Consider the following 27,810-nt stretch of genomic DNA (forward strand, 5'->3'; position numbering starts at 1 on the left):
TACACATGACATGTCCCACTAACAAAAGACATGGGAGCTCAGTGTCATTACCACAAACCTTGCATCACTTTACTAGTTGAGTCATACTTTTAAGTATACCGGTTTTTATTAAAACACCACTAATATAAGTTAAAAAACGTGTATATATGGCCATCAGTTCAAAAGCAAATAGTGCATGGAGGTGTGAAGATGTAAGGCAGGGTGATCCTGACGTGCCACTTGTTTGGGGCGTGCCCCCACGGGAGCAATGTTCTGCACCCACCCGGCAAAGGGCAGGCCAGAAGAGTGCCTGTGGGGGTGGCTGGATGTCATGTTGCTTTGTTTTCGTTTGTTTTTTTTTTAAGGAACGAAAGAGTACGGCTCTTTTTTTTGCCTCTCTCCTCACACCCCGGTGCCCACACTGACGCCCTTGTCCCCAAGAAGGGTTAAAGCAGCCCCGGCCCGGCCCAGCTGAGGTCTCCCCTCCCCATCACCGGAGCCTCTTCCCTCGGGCTCCAGCCCCGAGCCTGCTTATTTGGCAGTGTCTCAAGTTACTCCCCTCTGGCAGCTTGAGCCAGTAAAACCAGATCCTTTCATCTCGGAGGAGCTTACTGACAACCAGCCGTCTGGTTTCCTAGGAAACAAAATCTTGGCTAGAAATAGTGAATCATTTCCAGGTCACTTTCAACATGGAGAGTGGAGCCGGGAAGCATTGGACTGAGGAGGAGGTTAAAGCCTTGTTAAGCGTCTGGTCAGAAAAAAATATCAGAAAGCAACTGCACGGCACCCTGAGGAATAAAGGAATATTTATCTACATTGCTAAAAGGTTACAGGAGTTGGGAGTGTGCAGGGACTGGAAACAGTGCCGTGCAAAGTACAAAAACCTGAAGTACGAATACAGAACGGTTAAATATGCCCACAACTCTGGGGATGTCACTAAAACCATGAAGTTTTTCCATGATCTGGATGCCATATTGCGATATGAGCCTGTCACACAATTAGCAGCAGAAGAGAACGGCAGGTGTTCTGCGACTGAGACGCAGCTGAACACAAGCCCCACAACAGACAGCGCGCAAGGTAAAAAACCTGTTTTTGCTTCTATTTTTCTCTCTTTGCTTAAAAACCAAAGGGAACAAAACCGAAGCCCGACTTCACTGGCGCTGGAGCTGAGGCTGCGCAGCCCCAGCAGCGCTGTTAGAAGTGACTGGATGCACTCCTCGCACAGGGGAATAAAATGTTAGCACCCACCAGTGTCGAAGTCTGTAAATACAGCGTAATTCCAGCAAAATTATGCTAACTGCCTGTATTGCAGCTTCTGTGAGTACTCGCTGGTGTCCAGGCTCGTGCACTGGGTTGAAACGCTGAAGTAAAAAGAGCTGTTTTCTTTCCCTTTGCCATTCACTTGCAGTACTTTGGAAGCAGGTTTTTACAGTTCAGATGTAAATGTATAGATAAAAGGTTAAAACTGTCATGGTGTTTAAAAAAATCATTATTTGTAATACAGGTGAAATTTAGGATTTTTATTCTTGTTTCTCTGTAACAATATTTAGGTATGAAAACTCAAGGTAAGTTAAATTATTTTTTAAGTAGTTTTACTTAAATATTGGAGAAACAGATGCTTAATAATGTCCCATTAAAAACTCTGATTTAGCAATGAAAGTAGAAAATCATCATATTTGTCAGACTATTTTGAGGCAGACCAAATGAATGCAACTGCTTTTATTCTGAAGGGGGTTTCACTAAATTATTTGCATCTCTTGTTTTATTCAACCTTCTCTACATATGCATTTAAGCTCTGCTTAACATTTTATTAGGGTCAATCTGCTATTTGACATCACTCAAATCTCCTTGTCACATCCTAAATGCCACTGAAGCATAAGTCCTGATGATAAAGTACCAAAATAAGATGACTAAAAAGAGAAATTAACAGCTTAGCTGTTTGTTCCCACGGTATGTGGCAATTTACATTAAGATTGTGAATCTTTTTTAAGAAAACAAAAAACTAAACATTAGTGTCAGGGGAAATTGTCAAAGGCATAGAGAGGAGCTGGACATCTAGCCTGTCCTGGTACCCTTTCACGTCTCCCTTCACAATGCTTTACAGATTTGAGGAAAAGAAATTGCCATTTTTCTTGTCATTGTTTACCTTAACAAAAAGCTTGACCTTAATTTGTCATCACCAGTAGAAAGCCTCGAATCTGTCAAAATCACTTCAAATTAAAATGGCAATTTTATAATATTTTAATGTGCTCTCTGCAATGTATATTGCAATCCATTTTTTATTTTTAAATGTGCAGAACTGAGGCTAATACAAGGCTGTTACACTTCGAGGACTACATAAAACTAAGATAGTGTCCTTCATCTGAGGATCAGCCATTAGATTATCCTCTGTGTTTTACTGTAGTTGGCACCTGGTAATTCTAATTCTTATCTGCCTTAGACCTCTAGCAAATTTAAATCAGTAAAAGTTAATTTAAGTTGTAAATCATAAAGTACAATATATAATAAAAAAAACTACGTCTGGGTGAGACACACCTCATTTTGAAGCATTAGGACAGCCTGGTTTTAAAGATTATATAATTAAATATATCTCTTAAATGCACAAGCATTTCTGTTACTACCTCCAAAAAAAAAAAACAACAAACAAGTTTTACGGATAGACAAAAATGAAATGCAACTAACTGTAATACTTGAAACACTAATGGCAAAAATCAAAATGGAAAGATTTTCACAACTACAATTCAGCCACAAAGAAAACACACTAAGCTAGAAATGTGTCCTGCAACTGATGCTCTCGAGTTCTGTTGTGGGGGCAGATCTGATGGTGTTGCTCCCAAAGAAGAAAAGACGAATCCCTGCACAGGCGAAGGCAGCCCACTGCCACTGCCCCCGTATGGACTGCATGTCCCCTCCTGGGCTTCTCCCTTTCAATCACAGAGTGTAATGGGAGAGGAGGAAAAAATGGTCCTTCCTCTCTTTTGAAAGAGGCAGAGACATCTCATTTTGACAGGGTTGGAGGAATTCAAGGATGTCTAGGCTTTGTGACTTGGGTAGCAAGAACAAAATACCATCAACAAACTAAAGCCTGTGACAAATAATACTTGTTCACCTTGCACGTCTTATTTTATTTGAAGAACTTGGTTGCAATAATGACTTGTTTTGTTAAAAAGCATGACAAGGAACTGGGCAGGCTCCCAAAGAAATCACCACCATTCTGCTTAGCCACAGTCTCAATATTCATACACATCATTAATGTAAAGATACATAGCACGTCTTTGCATTATCTCAGCTACTGGGAGATTACTGGGGAGGGTGAAGAAGGGGAAGGAAGGAAGGAAAGAAAAGAGACTACTTTTTTTTAATAGGACTGAGTGGTATTTTATAGTGTTTCCCTGAGGTTTGGTTTTTTCCTTATCTGGTAAAATCAGTTTTCTTTTGAAAGTATAGTTGAAGAAATTATTACTGAAAATCTCAATCAAATCTCAGAGGGGTGTCTTCAGACCAACTTGGTAGCAACATAGAGCTTGTTCATGAAAAGATGACACTTTATACATAAGCACATGTAGAAGTGCAAGCAGAGATGTTCGTGTTGCCCTCACAAAACACGTTTTCAGAGGCAGAGTTGTAGCTTAAATAATCATTAAAAAAGACATAAGTAAACATGTTCACTTCTCTTAAAATGTAGTTTGTGTATTATTCCAGTAATCAACAACCAAGAAAATCCATGTAGAGTGATGGTGCACTGTGAAAAATGGTATCGTTCCTTAGAATTCAAATGAATGACCTTCCTATTTTGTTAACCAGTTTGATTGTTTCAAGTTAAACCAAGTATTAATAAATCAGTACAATATCTACAGAAAAAGTAAACCCCATGTAATAATTAATGTTTCTTATTTTTTATATTTCTTTCTTTATGTTTAAATACTAAGGCACTGGTCACCTTGCTTGACCTTCAGTTTACCTCAGCAAATGCAAAAAGATTATCAAGTCTGAGCAGAAATGCATCATCATAACAGTATTATCATGCAGAAAGATCCTGCAGAAAGATCCTGCAGAAATGCTGACTTGAAAGTGCCACTCATACATAGTTTTCCACATCTGGACTTTAAACATGTCACTGACAAGTATTTTATATAGTTTTTTTTAAAATAAGTGTGCAGTACTCATATTGAGTAACTTTTTTGCTCTTCAAATGCTTTTATTTTTTCCCTATCAAAGATACTACTATCTTTTTGTGGTAACTGTTCTTATTTACTTAAAATAAAAAGTTGGTTCTCTCTTAACATGACAGTGTGATTAAAGTTGCTCATGCTAGTGCCGATGGCACACTCAGCAGGCTTCCAACAGAGAATTTATTTCTCTTTCCCTCGTTTGCTTTGCTGCTCCTAAGCAGCTAAAACGCGAGTCCTGTCGCTGGAGGTGGAGGCATGAGCAGCAGCTCCTGCCAGAGAAGCCAAGCGGACAGCTGGGAGCAGTCAAAGATCAGGCCACTGCATCTATGAGTCATTGTGAGCCTTGCTGAAAGTCAGGAGGATTTAGGATAATGTTTTCAAATGCAGTTTTCAGTTTCACCTACGTCAGGAATACAAGGTGGCATCCTAACCACGCCTCATTACTGTTCCCTGTGACGCACTAGCGCAGAGCCCTGGAGCAGGCAGCTTTGATCTGTGTGCCCTGCCTGGCTGGAGCTCGCAGTAGCTCAGCTCTCTGTACAGTGCAGCAGCATTTCAAACCTCCTGTCAAAATGGTATGCTGAATACAGCGTATTATCACTGGCCAACTAAAAAGTCTGTCCTCTGTGAAAACTAAGCTGGTTCAGAACGTGACTTACATATCCTGCTTTCTAAACTTACACAGCAATTGCTATAGTGTTGCTTTTTAAACACATGTAGAAATGCTATGCTTGAAAAAGCTAGACTGAATCCTGTCAGCTCCAAATACGTCTGTTCTCAAGTCACAATATATACTTTCACAGTCTCCCTATACTGTTAATGAATTTCATATATTTCCAAGAACTCCTTCCAGAACATTCCTGTTTTCTTCAAACTCTGAAGAAAAATGAATTTTTTTTATTATATAAATGGATTTGTGGTTATCTGAATCCATACGCAATGTCTGCCTTTATGTCTCTTAGTTTACATTATCGACTTTCAAACGATACGTTTCATGTGCTATCTACCCTGAACACTGAGTCAGAAGAGCGTATCAGTCACTAGAATCAAGTCAGTTTCTACAAGAATTTTAAAAAGCATTTCAAACAGGCTTCATATGCAAGATATAAAATAATTTACCTCCTGTAAGTCATGTCCTCTTATGGGGACAGGCAAAATTAATTTTAAATTTAATTTAACTACAAGTGAAGAGATTATCAAGATCATCTCATTGTGTACGGACATTTTAACTTAAACTAATTTAAGCTAATTTAGTCCATATCTATTTTTCACCTAAAAACTCTTTCCTTCCCAGGTGAACTATCAGTTTCTTTAGAAGATGATGAGGACTCTCCAGGAGATCCACTACTCTTTATGTCTCATGTCAGACCAGTTCAACTAGGTATAGTATGATGGTGCAGAGAAATCAAAAACTAAAAGGCAGCATGGGTTGTCAGAGCACTTTCTGATAGCTTGAATATGCTGTCGTTCTGTTCTGATCAACACAGCTTTAATACAGACACAGTCTTGCACCATCTTCTTCCCAGTGTTAGCACTCAGCAGCCTCATGCATCACTAGACACTGACCACTGTACTTGGTGTAACACCTCCATGACCACCATTACCATCCAAAACACATCCCATGCTACAGCTTAATTATATTAACTGCATTAACCACATTAATTTTGTTAAATGCTACTGGAAAGTAAGCCAAATGCTAGTGTGGATACCCATATCAACTTGTGGCTTTTCCTTAGCTTATCTTCTTAAAGCATGGATGCTTTAAAGCAGCATGAGCAAGTGGCCTGAGCCAGGAGAATGATGCAGAGCAATCCAGATTTGCAGTGGTCTCCAATGCAACTGCAAAGTGGTCTCTCTATGGAAGGGGTGGTCAGCAGTGCTCTAGTCCAACCAACCACAGAATAACTTATTCAGAAAATGTACTACTCTAGTAGTTTTGCTCAGGAAAGTCATTACAGAGTGAAGGCACAAACGTGGCAAGCCAAAAGGAGGAAGAGGATCCTAGGTGTGAGCCCCTTCAAGGGATGGCTGAAGGGAATGGAGAAACCGAAATACATTTTAGGCAGATTTAGGCAACTGATGAGCTGATTCTTTACCTAGATGAACAGCAGCACTGTCCTGAATTTCCTACATGCTTTTTCCATTTTTCATATACCTTGTATGCCTTCGCATACATTACAGTCCAGTTACAACAACTTTCATTACAGTATCTCCACAGTGCTGTATTCAGGAAAAAAACAAGGCCCTGGCTAAGCCTATAAGCTTTTATATTACACACTGCACCCCTCTTGCCTGGCATAAAAAGAAATTAAGGAAGAGACCAGAATCTCACATGGAATTTATGCACACACAAAAGACTTCATGCACATAAACAAAACTTTTCTTGCAGAAAGTATCTGAATTAAATTTTACAGGAATATGTCTGTAAATATTCCTGTGTTTCTCAGTGCTCAACATATTGCCAAGCAGAAGAGTTCAGTTCTGAGGAAGCTGTTTTCTAGAAAACATCAGTTGCATGGGCTCTCAATCTCATGTATGTACTAGTACTAAAATTCCTTCCCCTAGTACCTCTTTTAGTCTTTAGGTTTCAGGCACTATTTTAGACACCACTGAAAAAAAATGTTGAGCCCTTTGTCTCTATATTGTTTAATATTTTGGTTTTATTTCAGCAGTTTTCTCAGGTTTGAGGAAGCTTAGAAAAAAATTAAATATGGCATAAATGCATCTTTCAGATAAAGTAATAATATATATCCTAACAATTTGCTTTAAAAACAAATTAGAACGAAAATACATTTAAGACCTAAGAAAAATCTTCCCACTGACTATGACAACTTTGTTTCAAAGCGGTGCTTGTAGGAAGGATATCTTGAGTTACGATGTTTTTTAAAGTATATGAGGAACAAACATACCCACCATTTTCTACTCTGCATACAGCAGAATGAACGAGCAATATACTGAGTCACCAGAACTCATGCGAACCAATATCCACAACTGAAAGTGAGCTCAGGTGAAAATGAACTGAGAAATACTGGCCTCCATGAAGACTAAAGAAACCTTACTCCTCCCAGATTGCCCCATGCTCTATGGCTTTAACTGGGAAGTGGAGGGAGCACCTCCTATGTTCTTCCTCTCTTCCTCCCATAGGCCTTTCCTCTCTGGCCCATCTGACGTTGGCAGTTATCAGCTGTGGCAATTCCTATGGTTTCATTCACCTGTAAATCAGCATTTTCTTTCACTCCCTCAGGAAAACATGAAGAAAACATAATTGATGCGTCACCTGAAAATTACCCTCCTCAACTGCTTATCAGTGAGCTGTCTGTTGCAGAGTCCTGATTAACACAGGACTATCAGGGAAAAAAAATGATACCTGTTAGTACAGTTTATTCACAACTAGAACGAATTATGGAGACTAGCAAAGAATGGCACTATGTAGGACAAGTTTGTCCCCAGACAGGTTATTATACACAAGTATGATCCACTGAAACTCTGTGCACAAACAAAGGTCAGGTACTTTTGCCATCACACAAAGCTCTGTGACTATGAAGTATCCAACCCTCATAATCTGGCTTGCCCTTGTAGAATAAGACACTGGCAAAGGCAATTATCACTTCAGTATGACTACAAAAAAATGTCAGTTACAGTGCACTTTCATGTTTGCTCTTTCATGATGATGCCCTAGAATTGGTTTTGGGATTTTTTTTGGTTTGTTCTTTTTTTTTAAATCATTATTTTTGCAAAGATTTGGAAAATGCATGAGGAAGCCACTTTCCAAACTAATTTGATAATCAAAAGGAAGTCTTACAGAAAATTCATAATTAGAAACAAGGGAACATTAAAAACCTGAAAGATATCATATTTCAGCGTTTTAAGTTATTGCATGGTTGGCAACCTTTACCTCATAATAATAAAAAATAAAATTGAAGACTGGAGAAAATTAAAGCATATCTTAGAAAGATAATTCAAACTCTAATTTTTACAAAAAAACCCCCACATATTTTTGATTGACCTACCCTGAGAAAGGTGGAGGTCCTGTGCCATGACAATCAAGTTTGTTATCACACAAATATTCTTGAGCAACTGAAGCAAAAGTCTCCATTCCTCAGCTTCCTGCAACCAGGGTGCTTTGTTAAGAGTTAAAGATCGGATTCTTCAGATCCTTACCAAATTTAAATCTCTCCATCTGTGTAAAACCAAAAGTATGGCATGAATGCAGAAAGTAAGTCTTGATGCTAGTGTCAGTGACTGGGGCCTGATTTATTTTTCTGCTAATGCAGCACATCCAATCTTCTCATCAGCAGTCTTCTCTCTAATGTCTGAAGGACAAAACAGCTTATCTGTTGTTCTCAAAGGCATTAAAAGTTTAGTGTATCAAGGCACAGAAGAAAGAAATGTTCCTCTTGGATTAATTAAATGTACATGTGCTATCTGAGTACTGGTCATCAAGAGAAGGCAAAAATTATATCAGAATTAACAAAAATGCTGACAAATTCATAACCAATGGCTTTTAAGGGATTTTAATGGATTTTAATGTTACCTCTGCTCCATCTTTCTCCGGAGAGACAAGTAATGAGGAAACAGCATACTTCATTCTCATTCTCTATCCTTTCCCCACCCCAACCACCCAATGCAGGTAACCCATATCTGTGTCTCTCCCCTACCCCACATAATGCAGGTAATCCAGCGTCAGCAGTAGAGGCTTCCAAACCACTGGCTTTTATTCCAACAGTAGCAAATGAAGGAGGAAAACACTGGACTGTTAATGAAGTCAGAGCTTTGATACGCATATGGTCAGACAAAAATATCCAGCAACAACTGGAGGGGACAGTGAGAAATAAAAGAATATTTGAGCAGGTTGCTGCTAGACTTCAAAAGTTTGGAATTGACAGGGACTGGAAGCAGTGCAGGACAAAATATAAAAATCTGAAACATGAATACAAGAGTGTAAAAAGTGCCCAAGACTCAGGGAGTACAAGTAAAGGTATGAGATTTTTTAATGAACTGGATGCTATTCTGGGGCACTGCAACATGGAACAAGCAAGCAAATCAGATAATGATGAAAGTGAGAGGCCTCCAGAATGGACAGAAGCAAAATCAGGAAAGGACTCCATCGGTAAGTACTTCAACCATCCATATACAGTTTAAAATTTTTAGTTTTCCAGAACTAGAGAGACCTTAAAAGAACTCAAAAGGAGCAACCAAAAGGATTAACTGATTTGCTGGGGGGGAGGGGGAACACTGAATGGGAATTTAGTATTTTGTCTAGTAGTTTTGTCTTACATTATAAGGTACTATTCCACATTGAGTGATTGCCCGGCACTTTTTTTAAAAGCACTGAGAGACAAAAGGAGGAAGAAAAGATGAAGACATAGGATAAGTTAAAGAGACAATTCCAGTCAAAATCATGTCAGAAGAAACTGTTTCCATCTTAAATAAAAGAAATGGATCAGAGAGATGGTCAGACTATGTTACTGGAAAAATTAAGAGACTGAGCAAAACAAATCTGTATTTATAGACATTGGTTAAAAAAACTCCACATTTAAACTGTCTCTTATGGTCCCAAATATCTCAGTTTTATTAGCCTTTGGAGCAAGACTCCCAAACTAGTGAGAGAACTGTCAAAACAGCCAAAGGAACAGCACCAAGAATGCTGGCAGAACTTGCCTTTGGTTTTGGGTGATTATTTTCAATTAACTTGGTAATGGATGATCAATGCAGAATTAGAGTAAACTGATGGGAGCACACTACCCAGGAGTTAAAATATTTTTGTTGCTATGTACAACCTGAAACATGCTTGGTGTTTAAGAAAGAATTAAATGTTAAACTCTTTACTAGGCAGTAGAGATTCTACACAGGGGCTGATATTATGTTGGCCAAATATAAGACTAGAAGTTAGTAAAGTAATGAAAGAAGTTAAGAAAAATATAATACAAAGACAGTCTCTGGCTGAAAATTACTGAGAACATTTTGAGGGAAGATTCACTTGTCAGTTGCCGTTTCTAGACATTTTGCTAATGCACCTACTTTGCCTGCTGGCATAAAGAGCTTCTGAGGTTGAATGGATTTTTTGATTTGACACAGCACAGCTGTTCTTATGTAGTACACAAATGCAGTGCCCGAATTAACTTGGCATTATTTACACAGAAATGCGTGGAGACACAGGTGAAGAGGACTCTGTTAGTAATATATCTGAAGACCTACAGGTTGCAGATATAAAGAAAGTTTCTGATTCAGGTAAACTGAAAAGTCTTCTATTTTATATAAATAACTAAATTTATTAAATTAAGAATTATTTCTAAAATAAACCCAGATTATAATTATGGTTAGAAAATGCACAGACCTAAAAAACTTATAAGCAAGAGCTAATGCCATAGTGAAAACCATCACGTGCTTATGTGCCGCTGAATTTTATAAAAACAGTATAGTAAGTAATCATTTCAAAGACTCATGACCCAAGATGTAAAGAATAAGAGACTACTGGTTTAAGCAAGCCGAGTGCAATGTACTACTGCATTTACTTTTCCTTAATCTACGTACTCCCAAGGATTAGAATTGTTCAGTCTCCTGTGCATGAACTATTACAGCATTCTTTTTCACAATATAATGTGATCAGTATATAATGTAATTGTGTAAATGCTCATGTCAGGGGATGAAAACTTCATTTAAGTCTCACTACTAGCCCTGAATATGAAGGTCATAAACTCTGCTCTTTACAAAGAAACATTATGGTTTACATCTGAAAGCATAACTTTCAGGGGAAGCAGGAATTTAACATTCAATTAGAGACACATGAACGTCTCAAAGGCTGACAGACTTGACTCTCCACAATAAAGCACTTCATGATTTCTTTCAGTAGTGTGAAGCAAAATGTGGTCTAAATTAGGCATTTAGGAGTAGTCTTACAGAATGTAAAATGGTCTAACATCAACTTGAAGATTTTAATATCAAATTAAAAATTTTCCGACAGATGATGTTACTGTAAACACTGCTTCAGAGAATCGGGCAGCTCCTCATATAATGAAAGAAACAGCTATGACAAGTAAGTAAAGACATGACTGATCATGAGAGGTAATTTGAGGTATACCAGGTGGTAGTATTTTTGGTTTTTTTCATTCAAGAGAAATTACATTTATGAATTTGAATTTACTAACAAAAAAAAAACCTGGCCTTTTACCAGATCACCATGGGCACTTGACGCATTCACTGGAGAAAAACAGGTTGTCATGAAAAGTGCATTGCCTATAGGGACCTCATTTTGAGAGAGACAAAATTTGAAAAAAATCATAAACAGCTCTTTGTGAGATCCAGTTAAGACTACTTGTAAAATGTATCGAATTCCATTCCTCCCCATCAACAAGTAAAATTACTACATACACATGACCATATTACAGACACTGTAATAACAGATTCAGCACTGCCCCTTACCTGTCACCTGACATAGTTTTCAACTGCCTGCAGTATTTTGTATATTGTAACTTTCTAGACTGCAATATCCAAACAAGTTATTTAATATGAAATTTACTGAATACTTCTAGTAAAATTCTGAGTATGTATTTTTGACACTTTAACATTCCTTTAGGGTAAGAGTAGGTGTTAAGATGTCTATAGTTTACCTTGGTTACCATCTCCCTTCTCAAATATATGTATTTTAACTGCATATATTGTTTTGGGTAATCATAAATGTCCTGATTTTGTGAGGAAATATTAAAATAGCAAGTGTTTCAGAAGTGTCTGTGGCTCAGCCTATCCACTCTAAGGACTACTTTTCAAACTTCTATGGGGGGAAAAAGGGCAAAACTATGCTTCATCAGTAACAGTTTCAGTTTCCAAAATTCCTTCCCTCATTCCCAAACAAACAATACATACTCAAATACTTTTATCACAGGTGGTAAAGACATCTTGACTTTAATGTTATTAATGGTAACATAATTAGGTATTGCATAAGGCAGAGAAATGATGCACACTTTTTATGTCTAGAATATCATGAAGACCCTTTGTTCTCTCATTGTGGTAGATGCTTTTCCTAGACAGTTCAAATAATTTTGAACTGAGAAACTGGTAAATAAAGAGATTGTATGTATCTCTATACTCATAAATTTACTTGCTGATAGACAGTGAAAAAGGCAATCAGGCAGTGATACTTACATTGGTTCTTTGATATCACTAATGTCTGACAATCAGTAGCATTTAGGATGTGACTTTATAAGAGCTACTCCATATTTAACACAACTTTTGCAGAAAATGGTTTCTCATCAGGCATGCAATTATTAAATTTATATGTTTTTATGCATTTTAAAAAAAAACCCTGTAAAAAACACCATTCGGACGTAAAGAAGAATTTAGAAATTCTGTTAACCTCGTATCAGGGCATCTTCCTAAACAGTATATGTAGTTAATGTACTCTGCAGCCAGAGTTACACATGCACTTGGCTACACACATAGAAGCTAGCCTGTGCAGACATCTGCTTTCTGGCAGTCCTGATTGTGTAAATGCACAGCAGACACATGAGCTGACTCAGGATTGCTGAGTCAGAATCGCACGTGCTTCTCAGATCTTACATGTGAATCTGAATTAGGAGACACAGTAACTTTGTAACCACTGCCAATCTTTATAAACAGCCCAATCAGGTTTGCCATACTCTAGAGTAAGGAAAATATTAAGATGGTGTTAGTCAAAAGACAAATACACAAGTTTCAGGAAAGCACCTAGTTATTTCATGTGTCATGGTATTGTTTTTCTCCTCTGCCCACATGTATTTGTTACTCAAAGAGCAGCATATGCCCACCTGACAAGGAAAAGACAGAGGTAAATAAATCCTTACAGTTCCTTGCACAGTCTGTCACTGTTACTGACATGTCGCTGTCAGCACTGCCCAGCTGGGGGAGCAGGAGCACCACAGCAATCTCCAACCCCGCTGGTTTTCAGCTAAAGCTGCCTGGGATGGGGCAGGCTAGGACAGTGCTGATTGCTCTCTTCTGGTAAAACACACCCCACACTGAATCCATCTGCAAAAAAACCCCTTACTTAGTTATTTTCACTGATGTTTTCTATTTCATGGTATCACTTTAAAGGGGAGTTAATTACAGAAATCTATTCAGAAGAGCCAATCGTTTCAGTTTGCACAGGTAGTAGTCCATCAATTCAAATTCCATGTACATTCCACATGGGTCAGTCTTTGGAGTATGACCACAGACTACATATAGCTGTTTTGATTAAATCTGAAGTGCCAGGGAATAACAATGGAGATAAAAACAGGTTTCTAAGGAATGCCAATAGCCTGATGTTCTTAAAAATATCTAGAGCAAGTATTTTGCTTCAAACAAATTACTTTTTTGTCATTGTTTTTTAGGATTTTTGGTGCCCCACACACTTACTATAATGTCCCTCTCAGAACAAATTTGGAATAAGTCATGACATTGCCAAGATACATTCCTAAGCAAGGGCTTTTTAAAAATCTGTTTTTTGAAGTTAAGATCTTAAGTCAGTCCATACTCAGGTACTTAATGTTGGCTTGAAAACTTCCTGCTGCGTGCTTGGAATTTTAAAACGTACAGCTATAAAGCCAAAAGATAATATTTTAATAAATATGTCCCAGGCTAGCGTGAAATAGTGTTTCAGAGATGGGCAAAACCAAAAATTCTTGATGATTCACTGGCTTAGCCTAAGCATATTTGGGCTCCAGACACAAACAATTAACTGTGCATTCAAGTTTTCTGTATCCACACTCATAGATCTGTAGGACAGAGATGGCAGCAACTTTGCAAGCTCTTGCAGAGTAAACATAAGCCATGCACTGAAAACTTTCCGTAGCTTTGAAGTTTCCCACTTCCCTTTTATATTATATAAGACACACATGAGAGTAAGGATTAGGAGACAAATTACTAATCTTGCCTCATGAGCCAGAAAACAGGATAATTAGTGGTAGTGACAGAGTGCCAAAAGTGACAGAGTGCCAAAAGAGAACAGAGCTTGTATCAGTCTCAGTGGGTAAAAGGAAAGACTGTGACGGCATTGCTCTGGTGGCCTTGAGAGCAATGCTTTAAACACAAAGTAGAGATTAAGCATATTTGCTGGCAACTCTCTGTAGGTTCACTGAACAATGCAGATGGAGCCACTGTGTTTTATCCATGCCAGAAATTGTCGATGGCTTGTTCTGTTTGGCTCAGTCTTGCTCTTCTCGTGCCCTCCCGCCAAAAACCCTGAAAGGTGCCTTAGAAAAAAAGCCAGGCTCCCTACCCACATTCTTGGCTCACTAAGAAAAAAAAATAAAATAAAAAGGCACATGATGCTGGTCACATAGTAAAGAACATCTGATGCAAACAAGGCTGTATTGATTTGGGGGGGTAATTTTTAATAAAATGGCTCTAGATTAAACTTTATTGCTCAATGTTTAGGGGTAATATTCTTGAGTGGACCGAGAACAGGCTGGGAGCCAAAAACTGCTGTCATTGATCTGCGGTGTGGCCTTCACCATTTAATCTCTGTAGAGCAGTGTCCTCACCTGGAAGTGAGGATCAGCTAGACCGATTGCATCATCCACCTGCCTGAGGGGTGGAATTCTCCCTTAAACAGCAGTGGGCCAATGGCAGAGTAGTGGAGATCTCCTCCCCATGGAGGGGAGCCCAGGGACACTTCTGTCACCCAGCTATGTCATGTAAACTCCTCGCAAGCTGAAGCAGTGGGGATGCTCTCAGACAGGCATTAGGACACTGTCTTCATCAGGCAGGCAGGCAGCCTTGCAGATCAGTTGTCCAGGCACAGCACCCTGATGCAAGGTCAGGGCCCTTGCCCCTTTTGAAGCTGATTCAGACACTTCTGGCATCAGTCACTTCGGAGTCTTTCAGTAATTTCAGTATGTATTGCACCCCTTATGAAATTCAGTGTCTTGCCTGTTCTGCTGCCCACACGTTTGCCAGTTACTATATATCTTTCAACCACAATCAGCAAACCATTCTACAAATTCTGATCCAGGTTTAAATAACTTAAGAGTTTGCACATTTATCCCATAAACTTATATTATGCAGCTGTTACGTGGTATTCTGGATGTACTTTATTAAATAAATGGGTACGCTCTGCTCTTAAGCCCACTACTGCAGAGAAATGGCAACTTTACTGTCTTAAAAGAGGAAATCTTGAATGGCATTCTGAAGTTGGTGATTCTAAAGACATCACTCAAGACCCGTTCAGTTAATAAGAACTCTGTAAATTATTATTTTTTACAGAAATCCTTGAGGATGAGGGGGACTTTGTCAACTCCACCCCGGCAGCTCTGGAAGCCACACAAATAAAGAAGGAGAAAATTGACATAGGTAGGTCAAGACTTTGTCTTGATTATGTTGTGAATTGCAGATTTCTAAGGTTCATATGTTATCCTGGCAAATTATACTTATCTACTTCTTGGTGATGATAAAATATGGTTTTTGCTTGATTTCATAGTGCAACAATGTACAAACTGTTATTTCTCCTTCCCATAATTGTAACAAAATCTTATTTTCCCAGACAACATGCCTCTTTTTATGCTAGATGTGATTAGTCTGCATTTGATTGTGACACAAATACAGTTTTTCTTACACAGTTCCTAGAGAGGATAAACTGGAGAGCTAAATAGCTGTCTCAGAAACTCAGAATATTTTATACCTTGTCTGTATTTTCAAACTTTACAAGTAAAACTGAAGTCAGAGCCTCAGCAATATGAAGAAATCATATATTCAATGACAAGTAATCAGGAGATTTGTTTTATTTAAAATGTTAAAATTTAACATTAGAACACAGCAGGGATATCAATATTCTGGAATAAATGAGCATAGAAACCACAGATCACGAAAAAAAAATACATCAGAGGAAATAATTAATGACATTGAAATCTAGTGACCTGACCCCTGGATCAAAATATACTCTAACAGTAGTGCTGTTTGTATGCATAAGTTAATGGAAAAAAAAAAAAATCAATTATAATGATTCTGTGAACAGCAGTTCTTTGACCTTTGACACCTAAAGTTTCTACCATAAGAACATTTCTATTGTATGCATCAGGCATACCAGGGAAAAGCTTCCTTCTCAGCAATTATGTTATCTGGAATTTGGGTGTTGAGACATCCAGTGCAACACAGCCTTTACAACTGTTTGCATTGGCTGATCTTGACTATTAAGACAACTGTGGCAAGTATGACACTGAGGACAACATCAGAGCAGTGCCATCACAACAATGACACACAGAAACACAAGTTACATTGAGGATAAAGTTAATCTGTGACCTTGAAAGTTGAGACATAGTGAGGTCACACAAATGTGAAGCAAAGAGTAAAATGTCATGAAGATCAACTGCCTGCCTTATACACACAAATTCCCTGTTCCTGTCATATAATACCCAACTGAGAACAGTAATTGTGCAAGTCAGCACTACAAAAGTGCCATTGCCAAAAACAGAAAGAGATTAGAGAGACAGTATGGTTGAGAGAATGAGCACATAAATGAAAGCCATGGAGGGGGTTTGGTAATAGTTTAATTAAAAAAAAAAGCCATTAAGAGCCTAGGAGCAGACCTACAGTTCCATTTTGGCCCATCTCCAAGAGCTGCAAGTGTTGAGGAAGATGCAAGAATTTTCCCAAGGAAAGTTATAGAAAGTTATAGGGTGCCTATTTATGGAAAAACCCCACTTTTTTCTAGTACCCCAAGTAAATCACACAGACACGCTTATAATTTCTGATTCTAAGTTTTCCATAGGTATAAAATTTATTCCTGCACATGCTTATGAAAAACAAATATTTGCCAAATCACTTAAGAGAAAACAAGTTATAGAGCAAATATGAATTCCAAGTACTGCTCTGTGCATATATTGGCAAGTACCATTATGGAAAGCACATTAAAAGAATCTGCTTATTTACAGACTGTCTCTTATTTCTGACAGAGCCTAAACTAAGCACTCAGTTTTTCAAAACATATAACAAATATTTACTTCTACCCTTTACTGAAAACAGTATTGAAGATAATTGGTCTGTGACATCCCCTACCAAAACAATGAGAACTAATCTTTCTCTTCCTCCTAAACCTAGAAGTAATTCCACAAAAAAGTGAACTTTCAGCCTCAGAGAAGTATAATCATGAGGAAATGAGCCCAAAACCATCAAAGCTGGGTTCTGACGTCCATAGATGATTTCAAGAATGATGATTTTTCAGGTAGACAGTGCTGAAGTTGCAGATAGAAGTCTAAAGGAAATCAAGAGAGACTTCAAGGCCTTGGAACAACTGGTTAAGGGATCAGGAGCACAAGTAGTGTTCTCTTCTATCCCTCTAGTTGCAGGGAATGATGAGGGAAGAAAGGAATGATGAGCCAGTAGATCAATACCTGGCTCCAAGCCTGGTGTCACAAGGAAAATGTTGATTTTTTTGATCATGGTTCCACTTACATGACACCAGACCTGCTGACACCTGTCTCAAAGGGAGAAAAGTATCTCAGCACAGGAGTTAGCAGGGCTTACTGAAAGAGCTTTAAAATATATCTGAAGGTAGAAAGGGACAAAACCAAACTCGCTAGAGATAAGCCTGAGGGCAGCACACCAGGGATGGTGTGTTACAGAGGTCCTTTGATCTGCTGCCTCAGTAGTCGGGGGATAGAGATCCATGTGGCAGCAAAGACGCAGGGATTTCGTGATGTATTAGAAACCACAGAAGCGCCTGACAATGGCCATGTAGGTATCAGAGCTTCTCCCCCTAAAAAGGTGGTGGGATCAAAAGCCTGAAGTGCACCTATACTAATGCACACACCACTGGCAACAACAGGAGGAGCTGGAAGTCAATGTGTAGCAGGAAAACTATGACATAGTTGCCATCTTGGAGACACTGTGGGAAGACTTGCACAACTGGAGTGCTGCAATGGATGGCTATAAAACTCTTCAGAAGGAATAGGCAAGGAAGGAGAAGGTGTAGGGTACCCTGTAAGTTAGTGTTTTGACTGTCTAGAGCTTAATGATGGTGCTGATCGAGTTGAGTGTTTATGGGTAAGAATTTGGGAATGGCAACAAGACAGGTATCCTGGTGGGAGTTTATTACCACCCAGCCAGGGTGCAGACACAGATTAAATACTTCATAAGCAGCTGGGAAAAGTCTCACAATTGCTGATCCTTTGGGAGGACTTCAACTTACCAGATGTCTGCTGGAAATACAACACAGCAGAGATGAAACAGTCTAGAAGGTTCATGGAGTGTGTGGCAGACAACTGCCGGGCATAGCTGGTGAGGGAGCCAAAGAGGGCAGGTGCCTGCTGGACCTGGTGTTTGTGAACAGAGAAGGACCACCACAGGGAGATGTGGTGGTTGGAAGCTTCTTGGGCACAGCGGTCACTAAATGACAGTTTTAAGTTCTTGATGAAGTAAGGAAGGGGGTCAGCAGAACTGCCTCCCTGAACTTCTGGAGAGCAGATTTTGACCTGTTTCGGACATGGTTGAATCCCTTGGTAGGCAATTCTGAGGGGCAAAAGAGTCTAGGAAGTCTGGACATCCTCCAAGGAGGAAATCTTTCAGGTGCAGTAGCAAGTCATTTCCATGTGCCAAAAGACAAGCCAGTGGGGAAGAAGACTGGCCTGGCTGAACAGAGAGCTTTGGCTGGAACTCGGGAAAAAAAAGAGACTTTATGGCCTTTGGAAGAATGTGCAGGTAACTCAGGAGGACTGCAAAGATATCATGAGGTTATACAGGGAGAAAATGCGAAGGTCTAAAACCCAACTAGAACTTAATCTGGTTACTGCTGTAAAAGACAACAAAAATGTTTCTATAAATACATCAGCAACACAAGGACAGATAAGTAGAATCACCATCCTTTATTGGATGCAGGGGAAAACATACTCACAAAGCTTAAGGAAAGGGCTGAGGTACTTAATATCTTCTTTGCCTCAATCTTTAGTAGCAAGACCAGTTGTCGTCAGGGTACCCAGCCCCTTGAGTCAGAAGACAGAGATGGGGAGCACAAGGAAGCCCCCATAATCCAAAGGGAAATGTAAAAGACAAAGAGGGGATGAGGCCCAGCCAGCGCAGACTTAGCAAAGGCAGGTCCTGCTTGACCAACCTGGTCTCCTTCTATGACAAGGTGACTCACTTTGTTGTGGATATTGTCTACCTGGACTTCAGCAAAGCCTTTGATGTTGTCTCCTACAGCACTCTCCTGGAGAAAGCATCTGCTTGTGGCTTGGACAGATGTACACTTCACTGGGTGAATAACAGGTTGAATGGCCAGGCCCAGAGAGTGGTGGTGCAGTTACATCCAGCCAGTGGCCAGTCACCAGTGGTGTTTCCCTGGGGTCAGTGCTGGGGCCAGCCCTGTTTACTATCTTCATCAATGATCTGGACAAGGGGATTGAGTGAAACCTCAGTTACTTTGCAGACTACTCCAAGTTGGGTGGGAGTGTTCATCTGCTGCAAGGCAGGAAGGCTCTGCAGAGGGTTCTGGACAGGCTGGATCGATGGGCTGAGGCCAATGGTATGAGGTTCATCAAGGCCAAGTGCTGGGTCCTGAACTTGGGTCACAACAACCTCCTGCAGCGCTACAGGCTGGGGGAAGAGTAGCTGGAAAGCTGCCCAGTGGAAAAGGACCTGGGGGTGCAGGTCCACAGCTGGCTGAACATGAGCCAGCAGTGTGCCCAGGTGGCCAAGGAGGCCAATGGCATCCTGGCTTGTATCAGAAATAGTGTGGCCAGTAGGACCAGGGAAAGGATTGTCACCCTGTACTTGGCACTGGTGAGGCCACACCTTGAATCCTGTTTTCAGTTTTGGGCCCCTCACTGAAAGAAAGAGAAGGAGGCACTGGAACAAGTCCAGGGAAGAGCAATGGAGCTGGTGAAAGGTCCAGAGCACAAGACTTGTGAAGAGCGGCTGAGGGAATGGGGGTTGTTTATCCTGGAGAAAAGGAGGCTCAGGAGGCTTCCTTATTGCTCTCTACAACCACCTGAAGGGAGGTTGTAGTGAGGTGGGGGTCAGTTTCTTCTTCCAGGTAGTAAGTGATGAGAGGAAATGGCCTCATTGGATACGAAGAAAAATTTCTTCACCAAAAGTGTGGTCAAGCATTGGAACAGGTTGCCCAGGGAAGTGGTAGAGTCAACACCCCTGGAGGTATTTAAAAGACATGTGGATGGGACACTTAGGGACACGGTTTAGTGCTGGACTTGGCGGTGCTGGGTTAATGGTGGGACTCGATCTCAGAGGTCTTCTCCTAAATGATTCTATGATTCTGTGATTCTACAATTCTATAACTAATAGATTAGACTAAGGGGTTAGGACATTTTTAAGTGAAGTAGGTATTTCCTACAGAGGATGACACCAATAGTAGCAATTTATTTGTCTAAGTCCAAGTCTATTTTATTTAGAACTGTGTGTTTCTATAGATGATGATTCTATAAGCACTACCTCAGAAGACAGATCTTGTACGCCAGTAGCAAAACAGATGGTTGAAACAGGTGAGTATTAATTTCCATGCATTTATTCTGAAATTATTCACACTGTAATTTCAGTACCAAAGCTGGAGCAGTTTACAGATCTCTACTGTAAACAGTTCTACTTTTCTACTTCTGACTCCAGTCTAGCTTTATTACTTTATTACTAAACTTAAAAATTAGTTTCATAGCTCTGTTCCCTGTCATGAGCATTAATACTGTAGTACAACTTTGCCCTCTATACTCATCTGATGAGCAGCATCTGCCTACTTCTGAATATTTTTACATCTGAAGATTTCTTTTTCTTCTATTGAATCCCCAGTAGCATTTTCATTTGCATGATATTTTGCCTTGCCATTTTAATTTGAAACCACACTGGAAGGCCATTTTCTTATCAATGCTGAAATCTTTTGCTTTTAAGCTTAAGGGCTATTGCTTTCCTACATATAACATCTGTCTTTAATTTGACAACAGTAACAAAATTACACTGACAAAATGTTGACTTTTATATGCCTTGGAGAAATAAGAGATTCCACTCGCTACATATTTTGCATACTTAAGAGAAAAGTAATCACCTATGGATACTAATATTGTAAAGTTAAAAGATTAATAATTAGTTACAATTACGCTTTAATATATGTATATTTAGCATATATTTACAGCATTTATATTTAGTTGTTGTTTTGTTTATATTTTCAGACAATCACATTCACTTGGAAGAAGCACAAAATCACTTTAAAGTTATTACAGTTAATGACACTGGAGCAGGAAAGCACTGGAGTGATAATGAAGTGAGAGCTCTGATAAACATATGGTCAGATGAAAAGATACAACAAATGCTTGAAGGCGCCACAAGAAATAAAGAAATCTTTGAGGAAATTGCCAGAAGGTTAATGAAACATGGTATAGACAGAGACTGGAAACAATGTCGCACAAAGTACAAGAACCTAAAATATGAATACCGTGCACTGCAGAAAGAAAATGAGCATCTTGGAAATCCCAGGAGAAAAATGAGATTTTACGATGAAGTTGACTGTATCTTAAGAAGACAGCCTCTGGGTCCCTCAAGCTGGGGATGTGAAAGTTCAAGTGTCCTATCAGGTACTAAAAACTTCAATGATGAGATAAAGTGTTTAAAGTGAAACTTTTTAAGGTTGCCTGTTGAGCCATGCTGTAGGGGTAAAACACATGGCCAGAACTGGGGAGGGAAAATAACTGAGGAAGCTGTATCTGCATGGTTACACAGGGTATACTCAGTGAACACAGATGGTCTCTACAGGCATGTAGAAGTGAGAATATTTACAAAAAGTGAAAGCACCTGAAGCGTTCAATGTTACTGGAGAATCTTTGCCTTTGGAAGCCCAAGTGAGACAACAATGAAATGGTGCTAGAAAACATGGCAGGTTCTAGAGGTCATACAGTAGGCACGTAAAGTCTGATGGATAGAGAGCTGCAAGCTCGTACCATTTAGAACTGCAAAAATCTGTAGCAACCAGGCCAAGTGCAAGGACTCCAAAAACCCAAACTATATTAATTCAATTCACACCACAGTCAAGAGAGAGAAAAATCCAGGGCAGTGATGTTTATTTGAGCACTTGTAAATATATTGATTTTCCTAAAGCAGATTCAGTTTTCAAAACAGAATTTGCTTCTATTTTAGTATCAAAAGTATTGAGTTATGGTAAACCAGAACTAATTCCGATTGTTCTCAATATGTTAGATGATAATTTGCAACACCACAAATGTTAGTTGAGGACTTGAAGCATTCTGCAGCAGAGGCTAGATCAACAACTTGAGCAGGAATTTAAGTCAGCTGTCCTCAGTCACGAATCAGAGCCCTAATGTGGTGTCCAAGGGCACCATACAGTAGTGTATTAGCTGAGGCTGGAATGACATCCACACAGCTATGGGATGACACACTGCTTCTCCCCTGCCTAACTCTTGTGCTCAATCTCAATCTCCAGACATATTTTCTTCCAAATGCAGAAACTGAAGATATCACTGCTTGTTTCTGCTCTCCAGGAGTGGGATTTGTCAGCACCAAGAATATTTGAACCACAGTGGCTGGTTTACATTTTAGCATGCTAGAAAAGGACTGTGTAATCTGGGCTGTGAATGCTGATGCAGCAGACAGTAAAACAATAAAGTTAAAAAAAGAAGCTTTAGTTATTAATCTGTTTGAGGCATCTGCCAAATAAATGTGTCTCCACCCTGATTTTGTGTGCCAAGCCAGCACCTAACTTTTCTAGTATATTCTTATTGCTCCAGGTCACTTGTCCCACTGTATTTGCTTTGGCAGGATAAAACTTTTTGGTGTGTGACTAACTGTGCCCTGAGAATCTCTGCAAAATACTTAGTCACCTTATTTTTCTCTTCTGTGTTTCAGTGGGAGATGTTACAGCAAACACAGGATCCTTGAGTATCAAGAGAAAAACATGTAACGATGGTAAGAGCCCCTGACTTTTAAAAGCATCTATACACTGCTGTTGAATTGGATGCCAGATTCTCATTTCCAGTATTCAAACAGTTAAAAAAAATCCTAGAACTTAACACCAAGCTCCAAACCAACCTTCTCTCACACACAACAATCTGCAAAAGAAGAGTTCTGATAAAAATGTGGGCCTAAAGAAAACTCCAATTTCTTTATTTCAGTCCTCATCCCTGGTATAAATGAGGTAAACATCACAAAATACTTCTCTGATTCATAAGAATCATGTGCAAAGAAATGATAAAAATATTTTTAAAGCAAGATGTCTGAATTACCTGTGTTGCTTGGGGGGAAAAAAGGGACAGTATCAGAGTCACAGATGTGACTTCCTCATATTACACTACGTGTCTGTAAATGAGAGAAGAAATTACGTTTAGACATATCATGTCTAACATGTAATGACTAACATGTTGTAGACAAGAAAACAGGTTAAGACAGCTATTCCAAGGAGAAGATACGGTACACAAACATGGAGAGAGAAAGGTGATGGGAAGGATAGAAATACACAGCATGCGATCTCATACAGGAAAGGTCAGAGCTTATTTTTCTTCCTGTAGAATTGTCAATCCCTAAATAATGGGAAAGTTGAACAATGGAGGATGACAAACTTAGTTTTTAGGAGGCTCACCCCTATTTTTAATACTAACATGATGTCTTGTCTACAGACAGATGAACACAAATGATCTGAAAATGACATTTCTGAATACAGCTTGCTCAGTTCACCATCACAAACTGTACTAACAAACTCTGTGTGATTAAATATAGTTTCATGTATTGTCTATTATGTAAGTACATCTTGGAGAAGGCTGTAGCTAGGCAAAACTGAAAGTTTCACATGTAAGTGATTTTTACAAGGTCTGCTGCATTCCTACTCTCCATTATACAATGACCCCTTACACAACAGCAGGCAACGACTGCCAAAAGAGGAGAACAGAAGAACAGCTCTAGGAAAATTTACCATGTGCTATAAACTTCAGTGTCAGCAGTTCGTTGACTTGTGCACTCTAATTACAGATTTTGCTTTTGTCCACAGAGGTGTCAACTGTTCCACTCAAGAAAAGTGCCTCTGAAAACACCATACTCCACTTCCAAAAGCTATTAACAGAGAGAGCACACACAGTAACAGAAGGCAAAAAGTTGCTGTTAGAAAGGCTTTGTAAGCATGAAGAAATGCAAGACCTCAACAGAACACAGCTCTGTGCTGATCCATCAGCCATAAAACAGGTTGGTTTAATGAACTTTCTATGAAATTAGCATGCAAATAGATTCTCTTGGGTAGTAAGAAATGAAATAAGTCTAAGTTACCCACATGAATACATGCTTGCTTACCCCCTTTAATATAGTCATCTTCAGTCAGTTAAACTAAAAACAAGGTATGAGTTCCCATCATAGTCCTTAACTATGAGCTTTTAGCAGTAATGCCAGTCTAATAAAAGACACCATGTCTGCCTACACGTCTTGGCTCACCTACATGCCACAATTAACAAGCTTAATTGAAAGAAAATAATACTTTTATTGATCAAACATGTACAGTTAAAATTTCATCCCATCACTTACAGTTACCATCTCTATGGTCCTCCTAACAAGTGAGTCCTCTGCAATTAACCAAACAGCTGAAGCCATAAGATAAGTTCTTTTTAGTTAGGCAGGGCTGGTGGGGAAAACACAATTCTTAAGTCTTTTGCCAGCATTTACCCTCCTCCTAGCCTCTCCCCCTGCCTATGCTGGTGTGGGGGAACATCCCCATCTGCCCACTGAAGGCTTGGTGCTGTGCAGCAATTAATTGGAGAATTCAATGAGCCAGAAAGAAAGCACGCCGAGTTGATGCCCATATAGAAGGGGCAAGCTTGGGTTCTGGGCCCTGTTCTGTACTGGGCAAGGGGTCTGCCTTGCCCAGTAACCACTGAAATACAGAAAACATAGAAACAGTGCAGGGAGCAATGACATGGTAAGAGACAAATGCCATGCCATAACTTCTTCTGCAAAATCCTACTACACACTACTTCATTTGATGATTGTGTAAGTACTCTACAGTCTATATTGCCTGGGAGGCATGCATTTGCACGGTTTTCCTTTGCACTTGCAGGGTTTTCCTTTCAGTGTATTCAAGCAAAACAACTCCTTTCTGGATCTCAGTCATGTTTGGGCATAGACCTACACCTCCCTGCCAAAGCCAAGTTAGGTCTGGGCACACATAAGGGCACAACTGAAGTCAAATAGTCAAGTCCTTTTTGCAGAAGCAACAGCCACCAGGTTCCTTTATACATAGAGGCCTAAATTCCACCCAAGTCCCTCTTCACAAAACCTTACACAAAAATATTACTGGATATAATGCTTTATTTCCTGCCCTATGGTTAATTAATTTCTTGTCAATTCTTTAATCAGAGACATCATTAAGGCAAACACTTTCCACCAAGGTGGATTTTATCTGTCATTTGACTAGCATTTTTAACACAATTCTGAGAAATCAAGAGAAAGATCCCTAAAAATCATAGTTTTTTGATCAGATTCATTTATACAGTGACACAGATATACAGTTGTTCCAGTGTACGTTTACCTACCACTTTTCACTTTTTACATTGATTTCTCAGTATAAACCTTCTTTGGCTTGTACTACCAGTATCATCATTGCTTTAAAAATCTTTCTTCTCTCTTTATAATGAGTTGCTTCAAAGGTACATCCTTGAACTTGCATAGTATTACTTGCATACACAACTGCTGTCTTTGGTAGGAGGACAAGGTCTGCCCCTGCCATGACAACAGTTGGGTACAGAACATGCTAAGCCAGCTGAAGATGTCTCCATTCCCAAGAGTACTAAAATCACAGCTTACTTCCTCCACACATGAACTAGAAAAATGTGTAATCTAGCCCTGATTCAGTACATTTAAACAGCTTAGATCAACCTTGCTGTCATTCAGTACAATGTCCCCCAAAAAAAACCTTTTTCTTCTTCCAGCAAATAAAAAATAAAGACCTTTTATTCATTAAAATAAGCAGACCTTTCAAGAAATATGTAGCTATTTTTAGATGCTGTTGTTCAGTTGAAAACGGCACAAATGCCCTGAGGCAAAGGACTCACTAAATTCTTAGCAGGTCAGAACAGAGAATTGCAGAGTGCACTTGCAGTCTTTACTTGGAAACTGTCCCTATCAACACTAGGTGGTAGACATGAAACAAGAACCGACAGAAAAAAACCCATCACCAATGGCTTTCCAAGTAAATGGGTTTTTTTCCTCAGAAAACTTTCCAGAGAGCAGGATTTATCTGACAAATGTCCAAAGAAATTGGACTTCCCTCTGTGTGGGATTCCACTTCTATTCTGCTTTGTGGTTGCAAAGCAGAGCTTGCTTTTTGTAATTGTTTTGTCATAAAGCTGTCTCCTCCTGTCCTGCTGTCCATTTATTGTCAGTTGAAGATGGTAACGCATGTCAAGTGCAAGATGGGGCACTTGGCATCATCTAATATCATAGTTATCCTACTCCCATTTACACAGATAACAATTAATTTACTTGAATACGTAGGCTGCTGAGACACATAAAGCGGCATCAAGACAACCTTTCTTCACTGCAGTTGTAGTTATGATTCCACATCACTTTTTGCTTAGACACAAAATTAACATCAATGTTGTACATTTAGAATTCTGGTTGTTCAGAGCTATGATCTGTCTCCTTGGGACAGCATCTCCTTGGGTAGTGACAATGGGTTAAATAGAATGTTGTTAGGTTGAAGGATTTCTCAGAAAAGTAATTTCAAAAATAGTTTCAGTTAATCCAACTCATCCTTCCAATGTATTTTTATATTCACTTGAGCTTCTGTTGTGGCTCTGCTGTCATCACAGCTTTGCATTTATTGCAGTCACACATTAGTTAGTCTAGACACAGTAACTGGGCCAGTTAAATGGAACTTCGGACATCATCTGACACATGCTAAATGGTTATGTGCAGGGCACTACCACAGGACTGCAGTGGTTTGGGAGGAGAGCTTTTCTTAAGACATAGATCCAAAAGCTGGACCATGTAACTGACCCTGGGAATCTTAATATATATCACATCATGGTCCATCTTAAAAATCAAAACTAGCAACAAGCGATGACGGCAAGAGCATCAATCCTATAAAAAGCAGAGATCTTTGCTCTTCTCCCTCTTCAAATATCTGCATTATTGCCAGAGGGCCATCACGATTAGTGTGAGGGCAAATCTGTCTCCTCCCATCTTCAAATAGCAATACTGAAATTTTTGAGGTGTAGCAGATAAGCAGAGCTATCACCACTCTGACCTACATTAAAAAGTGCCATTCTTCTTCAAAGTATGCTCATTCACTAAAATGAATGTGTCACTTTACACTTCTTTAGGCCAAACACCTTGAGAATAGGCTTCAGGCAGCAGAAATGCTTGTACTGATGGTGGATCCACAAGCACTATCAGCATAACTCGGTTTAAAAGAATCTGCCTCCAGTCATCCTTTGCTTCTTATTTGGCAAGGTCTCCTTTGTGTTGGCACAATCATTTACGTGGTCAAGTGGTTGCCCAGCTGACAGAACTGATTTAAATTAAAACTAACCTAATAAAAAGCCCCTCTAAAAAACCTGGGGTTTTTTCTTGTTTTCAATGTTTTGGGAATGGTAATATAAAACATGGCAGATAGTGAAGGACAGTTTATTGGAACTGCACTACCCAGTCAGAACTTCCAATGCTGTGCACAACCCTCTTTCCATGCATGGGGCTAAAATTTAACGTATAGGCAGATAAGTCA

The 27,810-nt window shown here is 39.4% G+C and overlaps 2 protein-coding genes across 3 annotated transcripts in view; one reads left to right on the forward strand and one right to left on the reverse strand.

The window, feature by feature from the left end:
* The window catches only part of PPAT (phosphoribosyl pyrophosphate amidotransferase), a 46,110-nt gene that overhangs the window by 13,776 nt on the left and 4,524 nt on the right, over positions 1–27,810 (reverse strand). The gene's annotated exons all lie outside the window — the stretch shown is intronic.
* On the forward strand, positions 553–27,693 carry LOC116785745 (trihelix transcription factor GT-2). 2 transcript variants are annotated; one of them, XM_032685672.1, is made up of 10 exons: positions 553–1,056; positions 5,446–5,532; positions 8,824–9,261; positions 10,293–10,382; positions 11,116–11,187; positions 15,372–15,458; positions 20,522–20,593; positions 21,269–21,670; positions 22,956–23,015; positions 24,091–27,693. In XM_032685672.1, the coding sequence occupies exons 1-10, from the start codon at positions 669–671 to the stop codon at positions 24,303–24,305; spliced, it is 1,911 nt and encodes a 636-aa protein (XP_032541563.1). In that variant the 5' UTR covers positions 553–668; the 3' UTR covers positions 24,306–27,693. The 2 variants fall into 2 exon arrangements, with proteins under 2 accessions (XP_032541563.1, XP_032541564.1); XM_032685673.1 differs by lacking the exon at positions 11,116–11,187.

This window comes from Chiroxiphia lanceolata, chromosome 4, assembly GCF_009829145.1.
Source record: "Chiroxiphia lanceolata isolate bChiLan1 chromosome 4, bChiLan1.pri, whole genome shotgun sequence".
NCBI classification, from domain to species: Eukaryota; Metazoa; Chordata; class Aves; order Passeriformes; family Pipridae; genus Chiroxiphia; species Chiroxiphia lanceolata.